The sequence below is a fragment of the Phyllostomus hastatus genome, unplaced genomic scaffold (assembly GCF_019186645.2).
Source record: "Phyllostomus hastatus isolate PE091 unplaced genomic scaffold, TTU_PhHast_1.1 phas_contig_402, whole genome shotgun sequence".
NCBI classification, from domain to species: domain Eukaryota; kingdom Metazoa; phylum Chordata; class Mammalia; order Chiroptera; family Phyllostomidae; genus Phyllostomus; species Phyllostomus hastatus.
The window spans coordinates 7,637,565-7,652,865 of NW_025333873.1; the positions used below are offsets into that span (position 1 = coordinate 7,637,565).

Sequence of the window (15,301 nt, forward strand, 5' to 3'; positions counted from 1 at the left end):
TATAATCAAACTGTCAACAGGAAGTCAAAGATAAAGAGAGAAACTTGAAAGCAGTTAAGAGAGAAGCAACTCATCACATACAAGGGGTCTTTAGTGAGAATATCAGCAAAATTTTTTATCAGAAGCCTTGTAGGCCAGAAAGTAGTGGTATGATATATTCAAAGCACTAACCAAAAAAAACAAAAAAAAAACTGTCAACCATAATCCTGTATTAGGCTAAACTATCTTCTACAAATGAGGGAGAAATTGAAAAATTCCCAGATAAAAACTGAAGGAGTTTATTACTATTAAACCTGTTTTGAAACAAATGCTTCAGAGAACCCTTCAGGTTGAGAAGGACACTGGACAATAACTTGAAGCCATATGAAAAAATAAAGATCTCAGTAATAATAAATACACAAGAGAAAGTAAAACATTTAGTATTGTTCTAACTTTGCTTTTTGTAATTTACATGATTTAAGAGATTCATAGATTCAATAAAACAATAATTAGTCTAAAAGCTAGTATTACAGTAACTTTAGTTTGTAAGTCCATTTTTTCTTTTCGTCATGATTCAAAGACTAATACATAAAAGCACAATCATTAGTCCATATTTCTGGACATATAGAGAGAGAGATGTTATTCTGTGACAAAAAAGAAGTGGAGATGTATAAAAGCAGAATTTTTATATGTTATTGAAGTTAAACTGGCATAAATTCAAATTAAAGTTTTATAACTTTAGGATGTTAATGTAAGCCTTGGGGTAACAACATAGAAAAGAGCTATAGAACATACACAAAAGAAAGTGACAAGGGAATTAAATGTTTGTATATAAAAAATGTCAACTAAACACAAAAGACCAAAGTAATGCAGGAAATATGGGGGAAGGTGTTATAAGGCTCTCGGAAAATAAACATCAAGTGACAGAAGTTCCTCCTTACAAGTAATTACGTGTAAATGGACTGAACTCTCCAAACAAAAGAAAGAAATTGGAAGAACAGATTCATAAACATGATGCAATGATAGGTTGCCTACAAGAGACTTACTTTAGATCCAAAGATTATTACACCCTCATAAGAAACTTTTAAAACTTGGTATAACATTCCTGAACCTTAAATATGTGAGGCTACATGACCTAAGCCAGTCACAAAAGGACAAATACTATATGATCCCACTCATGGGAGGTACCATTCATAAAAATGAAAAGTTGACTGGTAGTTGCCAGGGGCTGTGGGGAGGGCTTGATAGGAAGTTAGTGATTCACTGATTCGGAGTTTCAGCTGTACAAGATAACAAGGGTTATCTGAGGAGGGAGGGGGTGACGGTTGCACAACAACGTGGATGTACATAATACCACCAAACTCCAGCTGAAAAAATGGTTAGGATGGAAAACTTGATGTTCATTTTACCACAATTTTTTAAAAGTTGGAAAAAAGCCAAGTTACCAAAATAAAGAGTGAAACTGGGACCATCACTACTGACAGTACAGAAATTAAAAGTATTATAAGACATACGATGACTTTATGCCAACAAATTGGGCAATATGGGTGAAATGAAAAAATTTCTAGAATGACATAAATAACCAAAACTGAACTGACTCAGAAGTAACAGAAAAACTGAACACATCTAAAACAAGTAAAAAAAAAGAAAGAAAGAAATAATAATTAACATCTTCTCACAAAGAAATGTCCATGCGTACAATGTTTTACTAGTGAATCCTACCAAATTTTTAAGAAAGAAATAATACCAATCCTACATAAAATTTTTCAGGCAATAGAGAAGACATTTCCCAACTCACTGTGTTACTCTGATACCAAATCCAGGCAAAGACATCATCAAGAAATAAAAATCTACAGCCCAATGTTCCTCATACACAAAATTCCTTTTAAAAATTACATATATATAAAACCACCGAATCAAACAAGACATTAATAGAATTACACAACATGCCTAAGTGCAATTTACCCTAGAAATGCAAGGTCATTTCAACACTCAAAATTCATATACTTTTCAGCCCTGGCTGGCGTAGCTCAATGGATTGAGCGCGGGCTGGGAACCAAAGTGTCCCAGGTTCGATTCCCAGCCAGGGTACATTCCTGGGTTGCAGGCCATAACCCCCAGCAACCGCACATTGATGTTTCTCTCTCTCTCTCTCTCTCTCTCTCTCTCTCTCTCCCCCCCCTCCCTTCTCTCTCTAAAAATAAATAAATAAAATCTTTTAAAAAAATCATATAATTTTCTTCGTCTTAATGGGAAGATTTCCTATAAGCAATTGACAGAGGTTTTTAAAAAATAAAGTCTAACCCATAAATTGGTCAACTCAATATGTCACTGCAAGCCAACATAAAATACTGCCAAACCATGACCCCAGTGAGGGGCGTCCCTGAAGAACAACGGTGAGGAGAACTCTCCCTTGGGAGAGGCCTACATCCTCTTCTAACGGAAATGGAAGAAACCTAAGTATATACAAGGGCAGGCAAAAGTAGGCTAAATTACCAACCATTATTACCTAAAAGATAAATCATAAGTAAGAATACAAAATAATAACAATAATAGAAAGACAAATAATACAAGCAAATAATACAGTAATTAATGATATAAGAATAAACTCTGCCTGGCTGGCATAGCTCAGTGGATTGAGTGCGGGCTGTGAACCAAAGTGTCGCAGGTTCGATTCCCAGTCAGGGCACATGCCTGGGTTGCAGGCCATGGCCCCCAGCAACCACACATTGATGTTTCTTTCTCTCTCTCTTTCTCCCTCCCTTCCCTCTCTAAAAATAAATAAATAAATAATCTTAAAAATAAAAAAAATAAAAAACAAAACAAACAAAAAGAATAAACTCTGTTTCGCACACTCACAACCGTACACCTGTTTTTGCCCACCCCTTTGTGTATATAGACTTCCGCACGGTGGTAACTGGCTAAGTTACTTGCTGTGGTTCAGGAGGAGCAAAGCTGCAAGATGAAGACAAGGGTCAACCATGCTTTAGGGGTGAGCCATTTTTCCTAAGTGATTTTTTTCAAATCACATCGTCACAGTTCTTGGTCACATAAAATTTCTGTTGCATTCTAATCACTGTCTACTGGGGAAATAATCTGAACAATCTCGATTCCTTTAATGTACTTTAATATTAAAAGTTGTCCTATGCTTACCACTTTTATTATGTATCTGGAGCATCTAAAACAAACAGTAATTACTGGGTGTCCTATGTAGCATTTGTTGCCAAACTGATGCATAAACAATCTGAGCTTTCATCTCCCACTACGGAAAAACAAGCAAAATTTAATTAAGTATGCTGTACTATAATTTTCAAAGCATTATACATTTTATTAAGAATTATCTGAGACTTTATTTTGAAAATTCCCATTATAATCAAAATTTCTTTAATTTAACAATTCCTAAAAGTCACAACAAAATATGGCATAAAGAAATAAATTATATGCACACTATAACATAATTACACATATGTATAAAATAAAAACATCCTTTCTTAAATAATTAGTGCTACATATCTACTTCAGAAAAATACATATAGCCTATTCTCGTCTTTATGTAAAACTACAATTGTCTCTTATTCATAAATTTTATCTCAAAATAGAAATTTAACCATTAATCTAACCATGACTCTGCAAATGTGTGTATGTGTACACATGTGTTCACTGTCCTATTTGTTTCTTGCAGAGCAGTACCAGAAACTTAAGCTACCAGTTTCCAAAATGTATTTCAAAACAAATGAATTGATAGTAGATTTCTTATAAGGATTATTTGTACTTCTAACAGTATTTTCTATGTTCCAGGTACTAGTAAAAACAACTTACACGTTTTAACATATTTAAACCCTCACAAGCAGCCAGTGGAGTAGTTGTTATTATGATCTACATTTTACAGATGAAGAAACTGAGGCATGGATAGGTTGAAAATTGTTTATGCCATGCCAGATTCAATGCAACTAACTCATAAATGTGTACCCCTTACTAGTCTTCACTTTAAATGCCATTCTGACATTCCACGTGTCTGTCAGGCTCTCTTTGGGTACCTACATGTAACCTCAAGTTATCTGATAAAACACTCCTTTCTAACAGTGGTTGCCACTCCAGGTTTCTTTCAGAGTTGACTTCCAGTGAAATAAGTGCCTACCAACCCCGAGCATCTTTCAAAAAGGTTGGCATATTCGCTAGTTCCCATAATGATGTATTCTCGAACATATGAGCAAGGAACCAACACATACACACACACACACACACACACACACACACACACACACACACACACACGAAACCCTACAAAACATCCTGAGAAGGGACCACTAACTTTTGGAGAAAGTCTGCAAATAAAAACAATTATCCTGAAAAATTAAATATTGATATGTTATAGTAGGCTGAAACTATGGGAAAGTTAAAAATTTTTTCTAAAGGTGAGGGCAGCAACTTCTGTAATTAAAACAATATCTGGTCAAGATAAAACAGATGCATCATACTTCTACTCCATTTCTAGCACGATGACATTTTTACTATTGTATTTACTCCGAATTCAGCTTAGCACAGAATTGCTGTGACTCTGTGTATAGTATGGACTCCAAATACAGAGGGACAGAGTCCCAACACTTCCACACAGAGTTCAGGAGTATTTCCTCTCACAAAATGATTCAGAAAGTTATCCACAAATCTCAACGCTGGCTGTACATCAGAATCACCTGAAGCTTAAGATCCTAAAAGCAAGGCCACAGCCTGACCAATTAAAACAATTTAAAAATGAGATCTAGCCATCAGAATTTTTTTAAAGTTTCCTTCCTTAATTCCAACACAAAGCCTAGGTTGAGAAGCACTGTGGTTACAGCCTCTTTTCTAAATGTTTTAATAGGCAAGAGAGTTTCAAGTACTGATGTCTTCAGCCAAGAACTTCTGAACGCCATGTTGCCCTAGACGCTGCAGAGCACCTACAGGCAGTAATAGCAGCAAGCAGCAGAGGTTACTACCACCCTCAGATGAGTGATGGTGGTAGCAAAGCTTGAATAGTATTTGAGGCAATTAAACCAGGGTTTTTTGTTTTCTTATTTTGTTTTAAAACTTTGTAGCAAGTATATTGATCTATTCTTAGTCCATAAAATTGTGTTTCTTATATTTGTCTTATCAAAGTTATGGTTTTTCCCTGAATGGACCTCAAAATTTTTATTTTTGCCCTGACCAGTGTGGCTCAGTGAGTTGGGCATCATTCTGCAAACTGAAAGGTCACCAGTCTGCACATGCCTGTATCACAGGCCAGGTCCCTGCTTGGGGGAGTGCGAGAGGCAGCCGATCAATGTTTCTCTCACACATTGATGTCTCTCTCTCTCTCTTTCTTTCACTTACCCTCTCTCTAAAAAATAATTTTTTTAATTTTTTAGAAGTATAATTTAATATTTGGTCTTCAAACTGCCTTTGCAACAGCTATTTCATTTTAATTCACTTACTGATTGATTCACTGCATGCTAGGAATGAAAGAGGAGGGATGGAGGTGGGGGCCAAAAGTAGGCTCTTAAAGAATTTTATGAGAAGCACTTTATCTGCCCTTCCATTCTAAATGATGGCTTTGCTGGATAGAGTATCTTGGATGTAGGTCCTTGCCTTTCATGACTTGGAATACTTCTTTCCACTCCTTCTTGCCTGCAAGGTCTCTTTTGAGAAATCAGCTCACAGTATTATGGGAACTCCTTTATAAGTAACTGTCGCCTTTTCTCTTGCTGCTTCTAAGATTCTCTGCTTCTCTTTAATCTTGGCTAATGTAATTATGATGTGCCTTGTTGTGTTCCTCCTTGGGTCCAACTTCTTTGGGACTCTCTGAGCTTCCTGGACCTCCTGGAAGTCTATTTCCTTTGCCAGATTGGGGAAGCTCTCCATTATTTTTTCAAGTAAGTTTTACATTTCTTACTCTTCCTCTTCTCTTTCTGGCACCCCTATGATTCAGATGTTGGAATGATTAAAGTTGTCCCAGAGGTTCCTAAGTGTCTCCTCACGTTTTTGAATTCTTGTTTCTTCATTCTGTTCTAGGTGAATGTTTACTTCTTCCTTCTGCTTCAAATCATTGATTTGAGGAGGGCAGATAAAGTGCTTCCCAGGTAAGGTAAAGTTAAAGGAATTCATTATCACCAAGCCCTTATTATGTTAAATGTTAAAGGAACTTATCTAAGAAAAAGAAGATGATCAAAAATATGAACAGTAAAATGACAACAAACTCACAACTATCAACAACTTAACCTAAAAAAAAAAGAAATTAAGCAAAAAACTAGAACAGGAATAGAATCACAGAAATAGAGATCACATGAAGGGTTATCATCAGGAAAGAGGAAAGGCAGGGGGAAGGGGGAGAATGAGGAGAAAGGTACAGGAAATAAGAAACATAAATAGCAGGTGCAACATAGACAGGGGGAGGTTAAGAATAGTATGGGAAATGGAGAAGCCAAAGAACTTGTACACCTCATGGACATGAACTAAGGTAGGGGAATGCTGGTGGGGGGGAGGGTGCAGGGCAGAGGGGAATAAAGGGGAGAAAACAATGGGACAACTGTAATAGCATAATCAATAAAATATATTAAAGAAAAAATAAGAAGAAGGGTAAGTGTAGTAAAGTAAGGTATTTTTGAGAGAGAGAGACCACATTCACATAACTTTTATTACAATATATCATTATAAATGTTCTATTTTTTTAAAGAAAAAAGAATTTTATGGGAAAAACATAAAGGTAGAAATACACAGAAGGAATAATGTGACATAATAAGTGCTAAAACATGGACTAACAAGCATTTATAGAAAACACTTCTTCAAATACTCTAACTACTTTTCAAAAGGCAATATAAATGATGAATAAAAGCAGCCTTTGGAGTTGGAGACATCTAGGTTTAAAACCTCAGTTCCTCAGCTGTAAGTTTTATACCCATGGGTGACCCACCTCATTTCTCTGGGCCTCGCACAAAATAGTGAGGCGCTCCCCTGGCGTAACACTTGCCTCCCCCTTTCGCTCCCGTATGCACACACCAGGAGTGGGAGCAATCTGCCCGGTCCATTTAGAAGAAAAAGGGTTCATGTTAGATTCACCTCTTTCTCTGTCCTCCCTTTCTCTTCAGAGATAACTGACTCGATGTGTAAGTCTGGGGTAGGCCCCACATTTGAAGACACCCTCCTTTGTGCCCATGTAGGGAAGTCTAACAGCTTTTCATCCATAACCGCATTTTCCCAGGGAGATAAGCCACACTCATCAATGTTGCTTTTGGCTTTTTTAATAAATGTGATGTTTTTCCCATCAGTTGTCTTTCTCCCATCTCTTTCTAACATGGTTTAGAATTCAGGCAGGGAACTGGGCCACTATTTATTAGTCTCGACCTGAACATTAGTTATCAATCTACTTTATAGAGCTGTGGTAAGATTTATAGAAGATAACACATATAAACTCCAAGCACCGTACCTGGAACATAGTAAGCACTCTAACATAACTGCTAATGAAACAATAAAAGACTCAAAAATAAAAAGCATTTATCAAATCATTATAAAGTATCTAAATATCAATTCAAATGTAATATTCTTTCTAAAATTCATCTAAAATAAAAAAAGAGATCTCCACTCGTTGAAGAAACATAATCTGTGACTGGTTATAATCAGGCATTGATAAAGTCGGAACAAACATTCATTGGGCAGGGAACATTCTTTACAGCCTACAAGATCCTCAGGAACTATTCCACACAGCAAATGAAATGCAATGTGCACAGCGGGGTGAGACAATGCCACAGCACATAAAATAGTAACAGTTTTGTATTTTAGAATCAGCTCGATGTCTACAAGTTTTAAGAGAAAAACATGCTCGTCAGTTTATTCTATAAATTTAACTGCATTAACAATACGCCAAAAGCACATAAAAGACCTAAATAAAGATATATTTCATCTGATAAAAATATATAATAGAAAATTGATTCCTCAAAACAAGCCCGGGAAGCTCACTAATAGCAGCGGCAAGATTTATGAACTTGAGATCTATGGACCATCAGGAGTTTTGTCAAACCCCGGAAATTAGTTGTAAACTGTACATGTATGTAACACGAACATGCAGATTACCTACTCAAAAAAGGTAGAGTGAAGCACCATTTTATCCTTCAAGGGATCACTCCCAACTTACGTCATTTACTCAGGTTTTCTAATAAATTTTCTTGCACATGATAGTTTCAATTTAGATAATTTTGGTACTTAAATTTTTGAAGAATCAAAAATAGAATCTACAAAAAAGAATCTACTTTTTAAAAATGGCTACTTACCTTTTAAGTGTTCTTCTGCTATTTTTTCACTAACAGGCGGTGCTTTTACGGCTGTTTTCAAGTCCATTGTGTTATTTTCCTGTATTTCTTCGACTGGTAGCTTTTCGAATAGGTTTTCAGTGCAATTGGCGCTATTCTGCAGACCATTGGGTCCTTCCCCAAATGAAGCTGCTGCACACTTATCAAACGTAATGGTACTTTGGGGATTATGTTTTTGGCTTTTCCTTAAGAGGTTCTTACAGACATCTTTTCTCTTTACAGTTTTCTGCTTTTTGAGCTTCTGTTTCTTGGTGCATGAACAATGGATATTTTCTCTTTTGTAACAATTGTGACCTAACAATGGGCAAATAGGCTTCCTCTGTAATTCATATTGGATTTTGGTAGATCCTATAGGAGTAATGTCGAGATGATCTGAATCTTCAGAATACACCGCAAGACCAGATGTGACTAAGACATCTGCCAGATTGTTTTTGTCACAAGTGACATCCACTTTCAGTTTTGTTTCAAGACTACATTCCCTAACCTGAAAAACTAAGCCTGGTTTACTCAGGAAATCCAGAAAGAAACTTTTGGCTTCTTCATCCCAATGTTTCCCTTTAGCGGGTGAGACACCACGTAAGGCACAGGGGTAACTTAGCCTTGGCAAATTCAGAAGTTCCTCGGGAACGACTTTAAGATTGCTTACATCTGAGTACGGTATGTAAATGGAAGATCCATAGTCAATCAACACAATAAGTAAAGACTGGTCAGAGACTTCAGAAATTTCTACTCTATTCCATTGATCTTCCAGGTCACATTTGAACAAACAACTAGAGCCAGGAAGTATGTGCTCTGGAGACACGGTCGGTAAGTTTCCTGGCAGATCAGAAAGCAGCGTGAAGACAGATCTCATTGCGTCAAAGGAATCTCCCAACTGAACACAGAAGTCGGACGGATCAGAAGCGGCGGTGGCAACGCCGGAGTACGGCCTCCCGTTCTCGAGCCGCGCCCTCGTAAACGATCTTGTTGTACACGGTGACGCTGGAGTCTCAGATGCCACTTCAAAAATAATTTCTGAAGATCTAGGTTTGCTTTCTTCAGCGTGAAATGTATGTGAGTTTAAAAATTCCAGAAGTAACAGGCCATCTACCAAAACTTCAACTTCCCAGGCAGAGTCTACGTATTTCAGGAAAAGGATGTCTATTTCCAAATGAGCAAATAAATGCACAATGGACTCAAATGGCATGTTCCTAAAATTTTCAGACCAAATCCATTTACAAGGCACAGCTAGTCCTGGAATATTTCTGATCTCATTTGTCAGCGCCCTGATATTACATAAAGGCACGATTTCATACCTGCCACAATCTACTAAAAAAACAAGCACTTTCTCATCAACACGCTTTTCTTCTACTTTTGATCGATACCACTTCGAAGTATTTTCAGACTTTGCCAAGCATTCTAAGCCCTTTTCAATATTTTCCACTGATGAAAAAGGTTTTTTTATTTCTTCAGCAATTGATTCTGTTAAGTCTGATAATTCCTTTTTATTTTTAGATAACTTCACGTAAAATGCCCCACTTTTTGAAACGTCGAGTATTTCAGCCTCTTCGAGTTGTCCAGGCTTTAAGTGCTCGAAAGGGATAGCACCCCGCTGTTGGTGGGATGGTTGAAGGAGCCCCGGACTTCCACACTCACTGGGTCTTCCTTTCTTCATTTCACCCTCTCCATCAGGGCTTACCTTCTGAGAAACAACCCCAGGCATTGGCAATGCTGTTTCCCGTAATTTTGAACAGGCTGTCCATTTCAGTAGCTCATTAATGACACATTTTTCATCACAGATTATATTGACTTCCCACTTCTGCTCATGCTTCTTCAGAAATTCACAAGAAACTGTTCTGTCGCTCACTCTGGAAGCGAAGTAATCCACAGTCCTGCTGTCCCATATTTCGCCAGACTCATTCCACTTCACTCCGCTAAGGAAAGAGTGGATTCCTAGCTGAGGAATAGCTAAGAATTCTCTCTTAAGTTCATAAATTTTAGATATGTGTACTACTTCAGTGTTGCCATAGTCAATAAATTCCACTTCGAATAAATTTCCTAGCAGAATGTTCTTAATTACTGCTCTGTAAATGGCACTGTCGGCAGAGTATTCTGCAATTACAAGGTCTCCCACTCTGTGCTGAACTGACTTTCTCTCCCTCACTATATCTGCTCTTCTTTCGTTCAGAGCATCTGCAAGTCTGATGATTACACTTTCATTCTCGGCAAGATGAATATGGAAACTTGCTGGATTACTGATATTAGAAACATACCCTTTAACTATGGCATTCAAGTAAATTTTGGGTTGAGGAAGCTCTTTGATCTGTGGTCTTGCAAGGCTACACAGGTTCTGCGAGGTTACTTGATGTAATTCTCTAATAAAAGACTGTGACGCAGCTCTTGTTGATGTCTCACCCACAGCATTTTCATCAGGAGTATATGCGGATCCAGGGACAATTTTTACACCTTTATTTTTCAGTCCACTGTTCAAAGACTTCTTTACTTTGTTTTTAGACCCAGGCTCAATTTTATAACAAACTGATGGTTTCAAAAGCCTGGCATATATACTTTTGGAATTCATTAACTGCTGTATTTTGCTTTCAGAATATGTTACTAGACAAGTTTTGTTCATCATATCATGGTGATAGTTTTCTATTTTGCCCTTCCAAGAAACAGCAAGTCTCTTATTCTCATTTATTCTATGACCCTTTTCCACACAGTGCCCTGGGTCACAGTGTTTTTTTCCATATGCATGAAGCAGCATTTTAATTTTCTGATTTATATGCTGATACCCATCAAACAGTTCTACACCAAGCTGGCCATCTGACTCCCTGGACAGTACTACCGCCCTTAGTGGTTTCCCCAGGAAGTTATCTTCAAACCAGCTGCTGATTTCCGCCGGAATGTCTACATCTCTAAGGTCTGACAGGAAGCACTTCACGGCTTGCACAGGTGTGTACAGCAACTCTGGAAACTGATCAGAAATAGCCCTCAACATACTTCCTTCTGCTAATTGCTTGTTTCCAAAGTCCACAAAGTAAACCAGAAAGTCCGAAAATGAACCTGACCTTGGCACCGCTAGAGCTCTGTAAGAGAGACCATCCTCTGCATATTTGCATAAGCACAATCTCTTTTTGCCAGAATATTTTGGACAACTGTTGAGGTTGATCTCGGTGATTTTCGTTTCTATCATCTCTAGGTCTTTATTATTTCTACTAAGTTGGCAATAAAACTTCTTGGGACTATATATATGGGAAATATACATTTCTTCCTCACTTCCAATTTTTATATTAAAGGAGGAATAACAGTAGCTGTAAAGACTAATTGAGGATGGGAATGGCTTTGATAATGTACCATACTGGGCAGAGCCATGATTGATAAGAAATTCTTTTGCACTAGCAAGTGGAGATTGTAAATCCACCAAATTACATAAATGATTTGACTGTAAAATAATCAAGGCACAGATGACACAAGTCAATAGCCCTCTAGACAAAGAAAGGAAATTTCCAAAGTCTCTGTATGCTGCCTCTGTCCAACTTAATAATTTACAGCTAGCGGGGTCAACTAAATGGTTAAGTCTACATCTGAAGGCTTGGCCTTCTAAAAAAAGAAAATGCGGGTTAATCGCACAAAGATCTTTAATTAAAACTCTTTCCTGATAACCATAATCAACCAACACTACATCGACTTCTTTATTTGACACTTGCGTCAGAACAGCAGCTCTATACCACTTCCTGTCTTTGGAATACTTAGCAACACAAGCAATCTGCCCAAGCTGATAAGGATCAGAATGAATGCTGTAGTAAGTCTGAATCTGTTCCATCAGTAATTTCAGGTCTTCTAACTTACACTGCAGCTGGCATGAAAAGTCACCGGGGCCGCAAGAATAAGAACACTTAACTTCAAGGACTGTCCCTGGTTTAAACACATATTCCTTATAAGGCCATGGTGACTCCGGATCCACGGACAAGGTGAGAGGACTTTTTACATTTGAGAAATTAACAGCTGGCGACTTTAACAAAGACAAATTACTTTCTTTTAGCTTATTAGAATAAGACTTTTTAGGTTTACGTCCTTTAGGAAGGGTGGATAAGATCTTTTTAATATGAACTTTGGTTTTCGATTTTAAATTTAACATCGAACACTGATTTACAGGTCGTGGATGACATTCTGGTTCTACTTCCCAATATTCTGCATATCCAGCGTGTACCATGAGAGAGACAACATCCATGTTTTCTGAGGCTTCGATACTCTGGATATTGACACTGTATTTGTCATCTTTTTTTCCTATAACTTGAAGCAAAATTGCTTTGTTCAAGATAATTTTTTTAAAATAATCAGTTGCTGCCCTCACCCATATATCTTCAACAGGAAATATATGCGCAAGTGAACAGCACATGGCTAAGGCAGGCAACTCACGAAACTCCGGAAGCAGAGTTCTTACATCAAAAAATGGTACAGAATCAGTATTTCCATAATCCAAAAAATAAACATCAATCTTAGAACCATTAATTTCAGTGACGACAGCTCTGTAAAAACATCTGTCCTTGCTATATCGTGCACAACAAAATAAGCCAGGTTCTGGATTTCTTAGAATTAGTTCATCATTTTCATGCATATCATAAAATCTGTTTATATTTTTCATTACATCTTGAAATTCATTCTGATGTTCACTGATGCGTACCCAGAAATTTGATGGGTTTAATACATATGCCACAGAAGCTATGTAGGCAGTGTCTATCTCCATTTCTATATTTTTAATAGGAAAATCTACTTTCAAAATGCCGTTCTTACTTAAAGAGTCTATCAACCGTTCAGTATTTCCAATAAAACTCTCAACTGCAAAGCTGTTTACATCAAAAGCACCAGTGTCTCTCAACATATTAGAGATTTTTAAATCAGGCACTGGACAAAGTACCCGTGTGCCTAGAGTTTTCAGCAGACACTTAGAATTAATTGTAGGCTCTTGAGTTTGTAATGTTACATAATACACATGTTCATCCTTATTAAGCCAGTCAATGTGTGCATACACTATTTGCCCCAACAGAGCTTGTTTGAATACCCTGAGTTGAAGTTTTCTTGCATCCACGTCTGGATTACATAAATATGTCAGAGAGCATGGAAACGAAAATAATGGTACTGAAGTAAAATCCTGTTTCAGTTTTTTGACGTGAATTGAGGGTATAGCCTCGCTACTGCCGTAATCCATAAACCAAATCCTCACTTGATTGTTGGGCAGGAGCTGCTGAAGAATGCCTCGGCGCCACTGCCCGTCTCTCCGTCTGGCAACACAGAGCAGCCCGAAATTGTCACACATAGGGCTGCTCTCCTGACACACAATGTCATAATGCAAATTCATGCATGCTGTCAAGTCTTCCAACTCTGGGATCCATTTAATTAACTGACAATAAAACTTACTTGGGCTCAGTGCAGATGACACCTTTACACTTTCGATACTACCTATTGACAAAGAAGGCTGCAAATTATCCAAAACGTGCTGGATATCAAGTAAAGTGTCATTATTAGTTAACGATAATTCAGGGCTCTTACGTTGTAATAAGTCAGGCATTTGTTGTTGTGGAAATTCTTTTAGCATTTCAACAATGAGACAAAATGAATCCCCATCAATAAGTCTTCCTAATTTTAATTCAAGAACCTGGGATATAATTTTTGGCACTTCAAGAAGGGTCATCTGAAGAGGAGACATAGCCTGCATACAACCTTTCACTTGCAGTCCCACTAATGACTTGAAGTAATTCAAAGCCCTTGGAGACCATTTTTCTCCAACTGGTAGTATGTTCGCAAAAATACCAAATACTATGCGTGGTGGTAGTTCAAATACCTTGCCACAGGCTGAAGCGACCTGCGTACTACTGACTCTTAGTTCTTCTCCACGATCTATGAGGAGCACTGTATAGAGTTCATTTTTCTTTTCCAAAACTCTTCCTCTCTGCCATTCTCCAGAAACTCTTTCTTCTACCAAACAAAGTTCATTAATGTCCACATTATTTTTTACTTTGGGAATATGCTGTATTTCCCTTTGCAATATGTGGTAGTCAAAGTCACATTCAGTATTACTTCTGCCTTGAAATCTCACCAGAATGTCCTTTGGACAAATTTCTACATGTGATATTGTCATATCCATATCTAAAAATGTTGGTAATGGAGATGAAGGATTCATGTTCTAAAAAGCAAATAATAAGTACTAATTAGCTTCTGGACAATTAGCTGTAAAAATTAAATGATATTAGCCTTATATCAAATTGGTATGTAAACAGAAACCTTAAAAATAATTCTACCCCTATATTTATCAAATAGGATGTGTTAATAAAAATGACATACACTGGACAAGATGATAGATAAACAAAATGCATCTAACTATTCATTGCCTTCCATATTTTCCTATTAAAATAACGAGAATACAAAAATAGGAAATATATATAGTGTGTGTGTGTGTGTGTGTGTGTGTGTGTGTGTGTAATCATTGTAAAGCAAAGAAGAATAATCTTTACTTTCCAGGAACTAACAAATTTCTACCAGATACTAGACAGCTGTGGTACAGATAGAAGGAAGCTAAAAAAAGCCCCCTGAAGGCCTCCTGCTCCTGTGAGAAAACTACTTTTCCTCATACAGACTTCTTCCAACAACCCGTAACTCAGCGAAGTGAGTGCTAGAAGCAAGGGCAGCTAGAGAGCCAATAGGGGACACTGTCTACACTCCCCCCACTCTTCGTGAATTAGTAATATTTGGACCCTGTCAGCAACACTAGACAACTCTAGGATTCTTCTTTGATCGAGGGCAATAGGCTGAGTCCTGGACAGAAAAAAGGAAACCCAGGTCTTTCCGTGAAAGACCCTGAGGCAGGTTAGGTACATTCAGGCCTTGTTGCTGGCATGGCTGGCCACAAAAAGATGGAGGAAGGACAGGAGGAGGAGAAGAATTCTTTAGTGCAGAGACAAAGTTCCCTATAGTTCTGCTCACTTTCTCTACATTGTTAGAATTTTTTAAATGGCAAGGTGAACATT

General features: G+C 37.5%; 1 protein-coding gene across 1 annotated transcript; it reads right to left on the bottom strand.

Annotated features, from left to right (window-relative positions):
- Positions 1–8,250: 8,250 nt before the first annotated feature.
- TDRD15 (tudor domain containing 15) lies at positions 8,251–14,457 on the bottom strand. Its single transcript, XM_045844338.1, has one exon. The coding sequence runs from the start codon at positions 14,455–14,457 to the stop codon at positions 8,251–8,253; it is 6,207 nt and encodes a 2,068-aa protein (XP_045700294.1).
- Positions 14,458–15,301: the final 844 nt, after the last annotated feature.